This window comes from Adelges cooleyi, unplaced genomic scaffold (genome assembly GCF_023614345.1).
Source record: "Adelges cooleyi isolate 19-005CV unplaced genomic scaffold, UGA_ACOO_1.1 ACOO_flye_CR_arks_rails_tigmint_CR_PRNA_32, whole genome shotgun sequence".
NCBI lineage: Eukaryota > Metazoa > Arthropoda > Insecta > Hemiptera > Adelgidae > Adelges > Adelges cooleyi.
In genome coordinates, this window is record NW_026095991.1 from 165889 (window position 1) to 179481 (window position 13593).

The window sequence follows — 13593 nt, forward strand, 5'->3', positions numbered from 1 at the left end:
ATATTTAATGTTCTCAAGTCGAAAGTTTGCAACAGTTCTTCTCTATTGGAAAGTATCCGAGTAGTTTTATCCAATTGATGAACACGTATAAGACATTGAGTCCTAACCCCATTAAATTAACTGACGAAGAAATTACAATGCTGACTAATGAATAGGACCACGATTCGCTAAACAAGAGAATTGTGACACAAGTGAAATTTTACCGCATGATTCAAGAAATACAGTGCATGAATTATGTACTTCTAAGGTTCGTGTTACCAAAAGTCAAAGATGGTGGTTTGAAAGGCGTTTCCGATTTCATGTACTATATGATAGAAATGTCGTACAAAGGGAAATTTGTAGTGACCACTTGGCTTTGGGAGCTGCATATAAAACTCTTAGGACTACAACAGAATATGTTGGAACCCCAAACGTTCTTAGAAACACACTTAACAAAGATAAACGAAATCCTACAGAAGTCGATAACGTTGTGTCGAGATAATAACTATTTAAAGGAAAAGTTTGACTACTCCAATCAAGATGTGCTGATGAAAATGTATTTGGAAATTCATGACCGATCATATGAATATTTCATCGAGAACAAGGAAGCTCGTACGCTGTTTATCCGTACTACCGACAATTTTTTTTTGTCAAACACATGGAAGTTAGACGTGGTTTGGTTTCCAGATAACTCTGGCTTCGTCTTTGATTGGAAGAATATATATTTTAAACTCGAAAATGAAATGTCTTATATCGACGACCATTATATTAAAGGAGATTGGATAACACAACCGTCGAAATACATAAAATATCACGAAATAATTTTGGACGTGGTACTAGCAAATTTTTACAGTTATATTTGGCTGCACTTAGTTGTTTATCAAAAAACTGGAATTAAGGCTCTACTATATCATGAAGTGTTTATAGATTTATTAACAGCGAGTAGTATACTTCGTTTTGTTTATATTGAAGACCAAATACTTAACGAAGTACTAATTTTACTGAGTCAAATATATTTACCCGACGACGAGAAGATAAATGAACTTGTAAACATATTATCAGAGGAAGTAAATCGTATTTTGAAAAATGTTTCCGGTCCAAATTATCCACGATTTAGCAAGGCCATAATTCATGAAGCATTCGTTAATAAAAAAAGTGAAAACGAAGATTCTGAATTTCTTAAGTACCGCGCTATGAGGTTGAACAATTCGTTGAGGAGTCTAGAGAAATATTGAGTGGATTAAATTTAAGTCTTCTATCATTTTACATAAACGGCACCAAAACCGTTGACTTTTTTTTCCCGAATATATTATAAAGATATTTTTTAATGTTACCTGTAAAATTAAAAAAATATATACATATTTTATTATAATATATTAACCATTTACTAAATTTAATATGCCGCTAACCTAAGGGAATTAGTGTACGCTTAATTTGATTCATAATAAAGAATTTTGTTGCATTTAGCTGATGTCTATATAAATTCATATAAATAGTATCAAATTTCTAATCGTTGTAATAGTTAGAAATTTAACATTACAACAATTGTATGTAGATCTATGCAGATATATACTATTAAGTTATGATACTTAAGTACCACTTTTAGGTTTTAGTTTAATTTTTTTTACTTAAGTTTATTTGGCTGAGTATGTTGAAAGCTGATGTTAAATTCGCAATAACCTACCTCAAAAACCAACAATTTGGCCACTTTTAAAGTCTTTTACAAAAAAAAGTTTTAGCTTCTATGCAAGGCAGAATATAAACAAATTATAAGCATCAAAGCGTTTATTTGAAAGTGATTTTATCCAAGAGGACTAGTACAGTAGAGTATAGTTATAATGGAATTTTTTTATTAAAACATTCGTGGTTGCATTTTTTTCACTTCAGCGCATTTACTATTGTAACAAAAGTGATAATAACATTACCGGGTAACACAGCTAGTTAAACAATAAAAACACATATTTTGAGTTTGTAGCTGATAACCGAAGAAATCAAAACAACATTTTCAACTTATAAAGTTATCAGTAGTGTTCATCACTCGGCTGGTCTCGTGTTTACTGCGTACTCAGTGGTTGTCCATCACCATCGTTATCAATGGCATATTATGATTAAAGTATATTATTAGGAGCACAAAACAGAAGGCAATAATATTATTTATTTTTAGTACCTAAGTAACGTCGGGCAATGATAACAGCTAGTGTCATTCCGCGTTGAATCCCAAACGTTTCAAAATAGCTGTGTTTTGTATATGGCCGATGCGCCGCGTCCAACGAATCTGTGACGTCACGCGTGGTTTTTAAAAGCTTGTAACTAGTGAACGGAGATGTGTTGAAACTATTGTTAGTAATATCATTATTTTCTGGGTATTTTATACAATTTTTTAACATAAAAATTAAAAAACTTTTTTTTAGTTGTGTGGTCCTTTAATTTTATTTATTTTTTGTCACGCCTATGGCATAAGCTAATATAATTTATTAGAACACCATTTATCCGATCGCCATGAAACTTTGGGAAGTTGTTGAGTACACTCCCGCGTACCTAACTGGCATAGTACTTTTCGAAAATTTCACCCCTAAAAGTGGTCTGAAACACGAACTTTCTACTTTTAATACGAAATATTTTTCGTAACCATGGTAACCACGGTACTCGAGCGAATGGTAAGTGATGATTAAAGGAACAGACCGGTTCTATGTACCACGATTCTGAACAACTTTTTAACTGTTGGAATAGGATCTGGGACTGGGACTCCGGCCCTTGAGTAAGAGGGGGATATAATAACCGAAAAAAGTGTCACAAAAACGCCGTCACTCTGTTATCTGATAAGAGATAAGGGATTAGAGATGAGGGATGAAAGTGGGGGAATTGGAATTATTTAATTGAGCCCTAGCAAATTAAATCCCGGACAACGCCGGATCCGGATAGCTTGTATATAATGCAATAAACATTAAATAGCAAGTGAAAATAAATGTAAAGCCAATTTTTTTCATTTTTTAATAATTACTACTTACGAAAAATTATTTCTTATACGAATAAAACAACGGAATTTACGGAAAATTGTTATCAGTATTCACACGATGGCGGATGGACGGCACCGTGTCTTCTTCACACTTAAAAATAATAGATATCAATCACCGTACAAGTACAACAGAAAAAGCGAATATATTATTTAATATAACGTGTCTAACGCAAACGACCGATAAATGATAATTGATAAAGGCACGTGCGCTGCAATCAGTCTCACGACGGCGGCAAACCTTGATTAGATTATTTCCTTTTCCATATTGTGAGAGAATAGTGTATAATGTATAATTTTCTTTTCCAAGTTCAAATCTAGAGTACTAAGATAGCCGCTTACCATTTTATAATATATGACTATACAATACCATAAATGTTTCATAAGTTTTTAATAGAAAAAGTATCGTAAAGTATCCCAAATCACAATTACAATCTGGTTGCTAATGTAATTTTTCTGTATTTTCAGATTTGATCGTGGATAGCTTTATAGTGATATTAATAGCTGATTTAGTAAAAATGGTCTGGTGAATAAACAGTTATTAGAAAAAACAACCAGATAACATTGTATCTAACCACACATTATTTATTTGACATTATTTATTGATTTATAATATTAAGATAAGACTATTAGGTTATTGGATAAACTATGATTAATAAAAAGAGACTGTTTAACATGTAAGAAAATATATAGAAAATCAGAATTTACATAACCTGAAAACCGTATACATACCTTACATTATGTGTAACACATTTCAATAAAATTAACAGAAATTTAAATTAAAAAAAAAAACACTATGCAATTAATTATTTACCTTTGATTTAGAATAACGAATAAATGAATCAATTACATCAAAATCAATACCTTCAAATGAATGTTTTACAAATCTCCTAAATGTAAACAAACTTAATTCACTCTCTAATATATTAACATCATACTCCCAAAAGTAATTCATAGCATTTAACTTGCTCTTCCTTTCTTTTAAATAATATTTGGTAAACTTGTCAGTAGAAAAGATATCATTGCTAAGTTGAAAACAATTCGTATTTATTTTTTTTAGTTGTGCTAAAATGGTGTTTTCAAGCTCTTCGTTTGTTCTTAAATCGGCCAACTCCAGTACAGATGATTCATCAAAAAGTTTCGCAATAATATCTAATTCATCATCTTCTTCCAAATTTAAAATCTCTATAGTTTCATTAAAATATGCATTCATCTTCTCGCTGGACTTCTTTATTTGACGGAGAGCATTGTCAGGCGTCAACCATGTTCCAGAATTTATACGTTTAGCAATTTCAAATACGTATTTCCAAGAGTTGTAATACATAACATACTTCATAACGTTCATGAAAAACCCTTGACATTGAGCAACGTCATCGGTCAGTGCCTTATAAGATTCGAAGTTAAGATTCCTGGAGCACGTAACTGTTAGTAGATTGCGTGCACGTTTTCGTTCCGGTACATTGGTGATTTCAGCAAAGTCTGTCAATAAACTTTTTAAAACATCGTCATCCATACAATGTATCAACCGCAAATGATTAAAATCGAAGTACCGCCTACAATTATTGTCGATTTTCATACTTTCAATTATTCCGGCGGTTCTAGTGTTGATCGTGTCCTTGAGTTTGGCCACCGAGTCTTTGATTACCACGGGCGATATTATAATTGGATTATCGCGGATTTCTTCCGGAGATTTATAATATTCAGAATTATCGTACTGATCGTTATACGCGTTATTATCATTTGCAACATTGCAATATTGTCGAGTGAATTGTGCGAGCTGGGCGTAAACGTTATCGTGGTCGAGCAATAAACGGATTCGCGTATCATCGTTGTATAATAAACGTTTGTTGACTAGCGATTTCAAACTGATCGAATACGTGTACATGAGCCAAAAAAGGTCTACATATATCAAACCGAAATTGTACAAAACGTTTAACATATCGACCACTTGGTCTTCGAATACAAACAAGGGATAATATTCTTCGGAAATTAGTGCATTTGACTCATCCTTAACTTTCGCGTTCAATAGTGGTCTGATCAAATTCAAGTAATGACTACAGTTAAACAAATAACTACACGCGAGATTTTCGTAAACCTCATCAATCGCATTTTGTATTGAAACTTTCTTCAGTTCATCGTACCTTTTTAATGATTTTTTCTTAGAGTATCCCGTATCGATGTTGCATAATTTTTTATAGTGACTATTTGTATGGTTTTCTGCATATTTTTGACGGACACAAGAATCGCCGTGTTGCCAAAAATCCACTGTTAATGCAATCAGCAATACTAACGACCACGAAAACGACATGACCTCGTTTGCACTTAAAATAATTTTGCACTGCCGTTGTAATATGATAAAACTAGTTGAAAGGGAGTCGACATACAGGAGTTGTGGTTTCGACAGCACTAGAAATAATTGTATTGTATTTTTCAAGTTCTTCGGTGAAAACAAATTCACAACATATTTTTGTATTTGTTTTTGTTCAGTTTACTTACAGTATACTATTTTTTATGTATTATAGGACTAGTTTAAATAATACTTTATGGGTTATGCAAAAATAACAATAACAACCACATGTTTTTCGATAATCGTGTTGCCTTTTTTTTTTAACGCCGATATAACGACAAAATATCACAGGGAGATCTTTTTATCGTGAACTTCTCAATATCTTATAGGGTTTAATTAGAAATATAATTTTTTTTTCATATCGTTTTTGTAGAGTGAGATCTGAAATAGTATATTTTCGGTTGACTATTTCATACATAATATTAGTATCACTATTTTGTTTAACAATAACTTCTAAGTTGATAATGAATATTATTATTGTCAGTACTCCACTGTACTGACTGATGTTTTTCCAATTTTTTTAAATTATATGTTGTTGAGTTGATAGCGTTGATCAGACTTTACCGTGCTATAAAATTATATAGGCCTTGTCTTAGTTAGTTAGTCTTACGGACTAAACGCCTTATAGTAGAACTTCTCAACTCTAAAAAAAAGAACAAAATGTTAGCGGTGGTTTGCGCCTTTTTTGAAATTGTTAATTTCGTAAATTGATAAAACGCGACTCACAATATTGGGAAATGTAGTTTTATCTGGTTAATTTATATCTGTCGAGTAGAAAAACAATAGTGCTTGGTATTTCCTCGTTTAAACATGAAAATTGAAGTTTTGACGATATTAAAATTTATTATGGTGTACGTTTTGCTAACATTATTTAAAAAAAAGTAGTCATTACTTAAAAGTCCCAAAGTCAGTCTCTAAATTTGACTATTATTCCGTAATAAAACAGATTTAAAATAAATATAAACGCTTGAGTAGTAAAAAAAAATTAGTTAAGAGTATAATAAAAAAACGGAAGAGACCTCTTGGGGTGGCTTTATGGGTAGTATTGAAAAATGTAGCAAAAATACCCGGGGAGTCATTTGTTTAAATCATCTTTTTATATTATAAAAAAAGACTGTACTTTTACGGTGTTCGATATTTCGGTAATAGAATAAAATTATTAAAACAATCTCTTTCCTGGCAAATAGTTAGGTAAAAACACCACTGGCTAAAGGTAGGGACCGTTTCAGTACCAAATATTAAATACAAAATTGTTTTTATGAAAAAGGATGTAAACCTAAATTGATCTTAGGGCACCTGTAAAATGTCTACATCCGGTCATTAATAATTTAACTATTTGATTTTTATAATAATTTAAAACTTTTTGAAAATAATATACGGTTTTATCGTTGTTATGAATTTTCTAAATAATTTCTTATTTACTATCTTACACGGAAACGTAAAGAAAAGGTGTGTTATTTATTGAAATAAGAAAAAATCTTAATATTTTGATGTGTTGTTTTGTATGCTTGTTCAAATAGTTACCTGTTAGTCACACACCAATGCACGTAAAAGGAAGTATACCCCAAAAAAACAACATCTTCAACATCGACCTAGATGTATTAGTTTGTGTATAGTAAGTATATTTACTTTCTTACACGAAAACGTATTGAAAACACGTTTTAAGTTGTTTTATTAATTGAAATAAGAAAATAATATTTTGATATGATATTTTGCACCTATACTTATTTAAACTTGATAATGTGTTTGGTTTTATTTTATACACTGAAATTTCAAATTTCGTTGTATCGTGTAATTGTTTTTATTTATCGTTGTAACCGACGACCGTCAACCATTAACTTTAATCTACAACCGTCGACCGTATTGTTAGTTAATCTTATTTTGTGAATCGTGCAATCCGGCGATAAATGATTTATTATATATTACATAAAAGCACTATGAAAAAAAATGTAATTAATGATGAGAACTGGTGTAAGACACCAATTTTCGCGAAAAATATAAATATTTGTAGAATTTTTTTTTCCTTTGTTTGTGGTTTTAATTTTTACTTCATTTTTCAATATTTGGAATATTTTTATCTCTTACTCTTATACGTTAAACAGTTCTCACATTTGGTTTTTCTAAACCAAATGATCTATACTTGCTGATGGGCAAGTAGTCGATTAAACATTAGAAACGAATGGGGAGACCGACTTGTAGATTTCTGCAAACAATATGACTTGGTCATATTGTTAATATGTAGTAATTATATGTACATAATTTGACATTATGTAATATTATGTTTGTGGGTGTAGCAATACAATTCATCATCGCCAAATAAATATATATTCTAGGCTCCGCAATTTTTATGTAATCTACAAATCGTCATCCATCTGTAGAACCATAATGTAATAGCATAAACTGTGGAATCTCCAGTGTATAACTTGAAGTTATTTATACAATTTAAAAAATTACACTTATGTACGAATAATAAAATATTTGTTTGATGTCTTACGCATGGGAGCAATAAGTACTTAAAATACAGTTCATATTATCAATGAATTAACTTTTAGGATTAATGACTCTTAAGTTATTTAACAACTTAAGATATGACATTAATTAAAACGCGCAAGCCTAGTTATTTTATTTTCAAACACTTAAAACATCTTGTTCGATGTATAGTATTTCAGTTCACCAGTTATCGATCCGTTTTTTTAAAAGTCAAACACAATAATAATTGTCTGTGGCATTATGACTTTAGTGTCGATTGTCTCAATTTCATGAATGGATTTTTGCATTCGCTGACCGACGTCGGTCACAACGTTACGGTTTTCACTTGGTTTCCAGAGGGAAGGCGAGAAAACTACACAGAAATCGTTTTTAAGGGACCAAAGCTTTCAAACATTGATTTAGTTGAATACAAAGAGCTTCTAAACACTCCGAGAAATCTAATCAACAGTGTGGTGAACGTTAACAGGCAATCATGTGATATCATTTATTCAAATTCCAAAATAAAAACGATAATGACTGAGGGCAATACCGGTGAGTTCGATGTCATCGTCAGCGAATCGTACGCTTCGGACTGTATGTCTCACTTGGTTCGACGTCTCCGTCTACCTCTGATTTATCTCTCTCCATCACCAATAGCGAATTTCTTAGAGTCGTCGTTTCTAGGCGATGAGCCCAACCCCGCGTACGTATCGAATATTTTGTTGTCTTTCGGCTGCCCAAAGTCATTCCAACCATGATTTCTCAACTTTCTCACCTACAAATACAGCAGTTTTTTGTTATGGTATATTGAAACAAGAGCCATTAAGTCCAACCCTAGGCCGTACGACTATGTAGAACCTGTCAAACCGTCCTTGGTGTTTGTGAATAGCCATTTCATCGTTGAACCGGCAAGACCCATGCCACCCAATTTCATAGAAATCGGCGGCATTCACCTTGCCGGGCCTAAAGCAATACCAAAAGTGAGTTGATCCATTGAATATCACATAGGATTTAAGAAGAAATTTAACTTTTGTGTTTCTCAGTTTTTTTATAGAATGTGATCTCAATTTTTCACAACTTCCCCCCCCCCTACAGTTTTTTTTTACTCCAACTTTTAAAACTTAAACGGCAACGTGTATATTTTATTAACTTTTTAAATTATGAAGATTTTACTTTAAATTTTGACTGGTTGAAAACCAGTTTTGGATAACTATTATTGAAGTTATCAGAATTTATAATTTAGGACGGGGGGGGGTGGTGCGTGCAAATAAAAATAATACTACTCTCCACCCTTCCACCTGTCTTAATCTTGAAACAAATTTTTTTGTACTTTGTTCTCAATTTAAAAAGGTAATAAAATGTACACATTATCTATTAATTTGAGGAAATAAAAAATAAATGAAATTTGTTCAATCATCAAAATTTGTAAATTGTATGACTCGTTATTAAGCAGTATATTTATATTACTGTTAACCAATATTTTAAGAACTGTACAAGTTGGGGTTTAAGATATTATTTTTATAGTATATATTTATAAAATATGACAATTTGTGGAATATGTTATGTGTATAACATATCGTCGTTGGGCCAAAAAAATATTGTATGTGGAAAATCCTAATTTTTCAATAGACAAAAAAACTGATTAACAAATAATTTTTAAGACATGACAAATAAAGCATCAAATTAGTAATTACAGAGTGATTCATTTTGGGTAAGACACTAGTTTTCTCCGAAAATATTAATATTTTGAAATTTTATATCTTTATCCCTTATGCGATAAAAAGGGTCCTAGTTGACTATTTCAAATGACAACGTATGTTTTTAGTTCCATAAATTTGTTGGCAAAAAATGTTAAAATATGTTATTGTTTGAATTTTCAATTTTCATCCACCTGTTCTTATCTACTTAATTATTATTTTATGTGATGACTAGTGTAATAAAACTAATTGTCTTTGTTGAACCGAATCAAAATATTAAGAAGTATTCACAAAAATTCAAATCTTTACAAAGTTATAACAAGTGAACTAATGAATAAAAATTCAAAATTCAAACAATAACATTTTTTCAAAACTGTTGTCTATATATTTATGGAATTTAAACCATATGTTGCCATTTAAAAAAGTGATTTCGTGCCCTTTTTTTTCGTACAAGGGCGAGATACAAATTTTCACAGTATTGAAAAATGTAGTACAATGTGTACCTAAAAGTATAGAACATTTTTTTTTTTAAATGTTCATATTTTCTGAAAAAAAAATAGTGTCTTACCCAAAATGAATCATCTTGTATACTTTTGTGATTATTTATGTAATGACAGTTATAAATAGAACATAGTTTTTCAGTTATTTAGATTATATTTTAGATCTGTTGTTACATAAGAAGTATTTAAGTCATGCTATTTAGTTTTACTAAATAATTATTAGTCACATCGAACATAACATTTACTAATTTTCTATAGTCAAACTGCACCGTAATTGACAGTATTTTGTATTATTTACATAGGTACTATCCACGTATACATTAATACACAGTTTTTACATTAAATTTAACACTTATCACCCCAATGAACCAAACATGGGCCAACTATGCAGTTGATTTACCAAAGCGCTGCCAAAGCCTCACCCGACTAAATTGTTATAATTTGTATTACTTTCATAATATGAATCGCCTACAGGATATACAAGAGTTTATTGACAATTCATCAAATGGAGTTATTTACTTTACGTTCGGATCGACAGTGAAGATGTCATCATTTCCAGACCACATAAGAAACGCATTTAAACTAGCTCTTGCGCGCCTCCCCCAAAGGATACTGTGGAAATATGAGAGTGAAATAGAAGACAAACCGGACAACGTGATGACGAAAAAGTGGTTCCCCCAACGTGATATTCTTTGTAAGAATCAGAGAGGAAATTTACAGTGATACATTATTTGTATTATTTCATTCCGGTAAGCGAGTGAGTTGATTTTTTTTTTTTTCTAGTACACCCAAATATCAAACTGTTCATCGGGCACGGTGGAATATCTGGCGTGTTTGAAGCCGTCGATGCTGGAGTTCCGGTGTTAGGATTTCCTCTTGTCTACGACCAACCGAGAAACATTGCTAATCTCGTCGACGCCGGAATGGCCATTTCACTCGATGTGACGACCGTCACCGAAACTCAGATATTCGAATCGGTTAATAAATTAATTAACAATGAAACGTAAGAGCCTCGGTCAATAGTATTACGTTTTAACATAGAAATATTGAATTATGGAGCAATACACATAGGAAAATGTAACAAAAAAAAAAATAATGTTTACGGACAATGAGTATGGTGAGTAAAGAATAACACACGAACAGCTAACTTTTTCATAGTACAGGGTCAGAATTTTATTTAATCTAAATTCATATTTGTATTATGTCATTTCTTATCCACAATGTGTAATTTTTTTTTTAGAAAATGTCTTCATTAGATTGAATATTTACATCTATACAAAACATATGCACAACAATAAATGGGTAAACAGTAGAAAAAAAAAATAGTATAGCTTGAACAACATGCAGTAGGGAGGCACCCAATGGAGCTACCTACTTTGAATTTTGAGTTAGTTTATCTAATATTTGTTTTTTGTTTTTTATAATTTATAGAAGCTCTTTACACCATTTCCTTTGTAATCTTCTTGGCGAATTATCAGTGACATGATTAGAATAAAGATAGCGTATATTAGGGTTGGGGGGAGAGATGAATTTATTATGAAGTTTTTGGTAGGCAGTTTTGGCGATATTGTTTACATAACTGATTTGGAGATCAGAATGAAGAGTTTTATTAGAAACATACCAAGGGGAATTCGTGAGTGTGCGTAGGCAAATTGATTGAAACGATTGGATTTTTCGGATGTTAGATGGAGCGGCACAGCCCCAGATTTGGATACCGTAATACCATAGTGGAAAGAGAAGAGTTTTGTAGATGAGTGTTTTGAGTTTAAGATTAAGTTTGGAACGTAAGAGAGGGCGAAGAAGATAAAGTCTGGTGTTTAATTGTTTTCTTTTTTCAGCTATATGATCTTTCCAAGTTAGGCGTTTGTCGAAAATGAGGCCTAAGTATTTTACTTGGTTAGTTTGGGGGAGTAGAGTGTTGTAGAGATAATATGTTATTACAATATTATACATATCGACAAAACTGGTTTATCATGGATCAATATTAGAACACGTTCGTATAGTTATTATGTGGGAAGATTTTTTTTTATTTTAGTAAAAATTACAATCCGTACAAGATATACAATAAGCATTTGTTCGATCATTTTTATATACACATGACTGAAAAAAAAACGTGAAGAAACCTATCCGCCTGGATCTTTTTAGGTGGCGAGGAGGGATATCTGGATCACGTGGGAGGAAAGATTCTCAATAAGAGGGTTTGGATGATCATTTAAGAGACGGTTGTGAAAGTGTTTACATCTAGAGATAGCAGATTGTTTTCCAGTAAGAAGGCCAAGATCTTTATGAATCGTTTAGTTTGATATAAAAGATGGGGCGTTGAGAACTCGGCGAAGGCACTTAGATTGAAGAACTTGAATTTTGTTAATGTTTGACTTTTTGCCGCACCCTATACCATACGACCACATTGGTTTAGTAAAGCTTTTGTATATTAGGAGTTTAGGGAGTAGGTCATTTTTGGCGTTTTAGGTGGATAAATCATAAATAATAGGTACTCGTTGGAATGAAATGTTATGGATAGACATAATTTACCAATTACTTTAGTTTATAAATTTGCAAATGAAGTTATTCAACCATGGAATTGCGAGTTCACCAAGTAGTCGGTTAGGTTAAGTTGCCTTAGTATTAGTTTTACCCTGTGTTCCACTACAAAACAAAACTTTTAATACTGTTCAAATATTTTATGAACAAAAAATATATTTTAGGCATCATGAAACTTATTTTTTTTTTTTTTTTTCTTTTATTACTCACATTTAGGTACTCGTCTAACGCTAAACTGGCTTCTAAGCGTTTCAAGGACCGCCCAATGTCACCTGCTAAAACAGCCGCTTACTGGACGGAATTTATTGTACGACATAAAGGTGCACAACATCTAAAGACAAAAGCATTTGATCTCACGTGGTATGAATACTACCTTTTAGACATACTATCTCTAATACTCGTCACAATTTCACTGATTGGCTTTATTATTTATACATGTTTAAAAGTTATATGCAAACCACTTTTATTCAAGTTTAAGTTCAAAACCGAGTAATTTATGTATTATAGGCTTATTTGTGATTTATATAGTAGATGTATTGTTTATCAAGAGTTATTTATATAACTACACCAATATTAAGAAAATATTTTCTTCATTTTTACTTACTTTAATGAAATACCACACAATTTTATAATATTTTTCAAAAGTTGTAGAGTAATAAAGTGTTAAGTTAGAAAATATGATTTAAATGTTTAATTAAATTAAATTTGTATGCATTAAAACTAATACAGTAGAAAAGCGGTAAATACTTTTTTTTTTTTGCCTTTATTAAGATACTTTTGGGTTCGAATTTCAACTGGCTTTGAAGTATAAAGTTTATTTCATAAGACAACTGACAAAAATATAATAGTTTCAACCTAAGAGGAGGGAGTAACAGGTAAGCAATCGATACCATAATTTTTTTTTGGTTAAGTGGGTAATTCTGTATTATAACGAAAAATTACCAAGATATTTTAACTTGTCGAACTTTTATATTGTATTACATTTTACTACTTAAATAATGCAAAATAATGTATATTGAATATTTATACGTCAGTAATATAAACATT

General features: G+C 31.3%; 1 protein-coding gene across 1 annotated transcript; it reads left to right on the top strand.

The window, feature by feature from the left end:
* Positions 1-206: 206 nt before the first annotated feature.
* LOC126839967 (UDP-glucosyltransferase 2-like) lies at positions 207-13039 on the top strand. Its single transcript, XM_050575434.1, has 6 exons — positions 207-535; positions 8080-8402; positions 8628-8788; positions 10480-10699; positions 10789-11008; positions 12763-13039. The coding sequence occupies exons 1-6, from the start codon at positions 207-209 to the stop codon at positions 13037-13039; spliced, it is 1530 nt and encodes a 509-aa protein (XP_050431391.1).
* Positions 13040-13593: the final 554 nt, after the last annotated feature.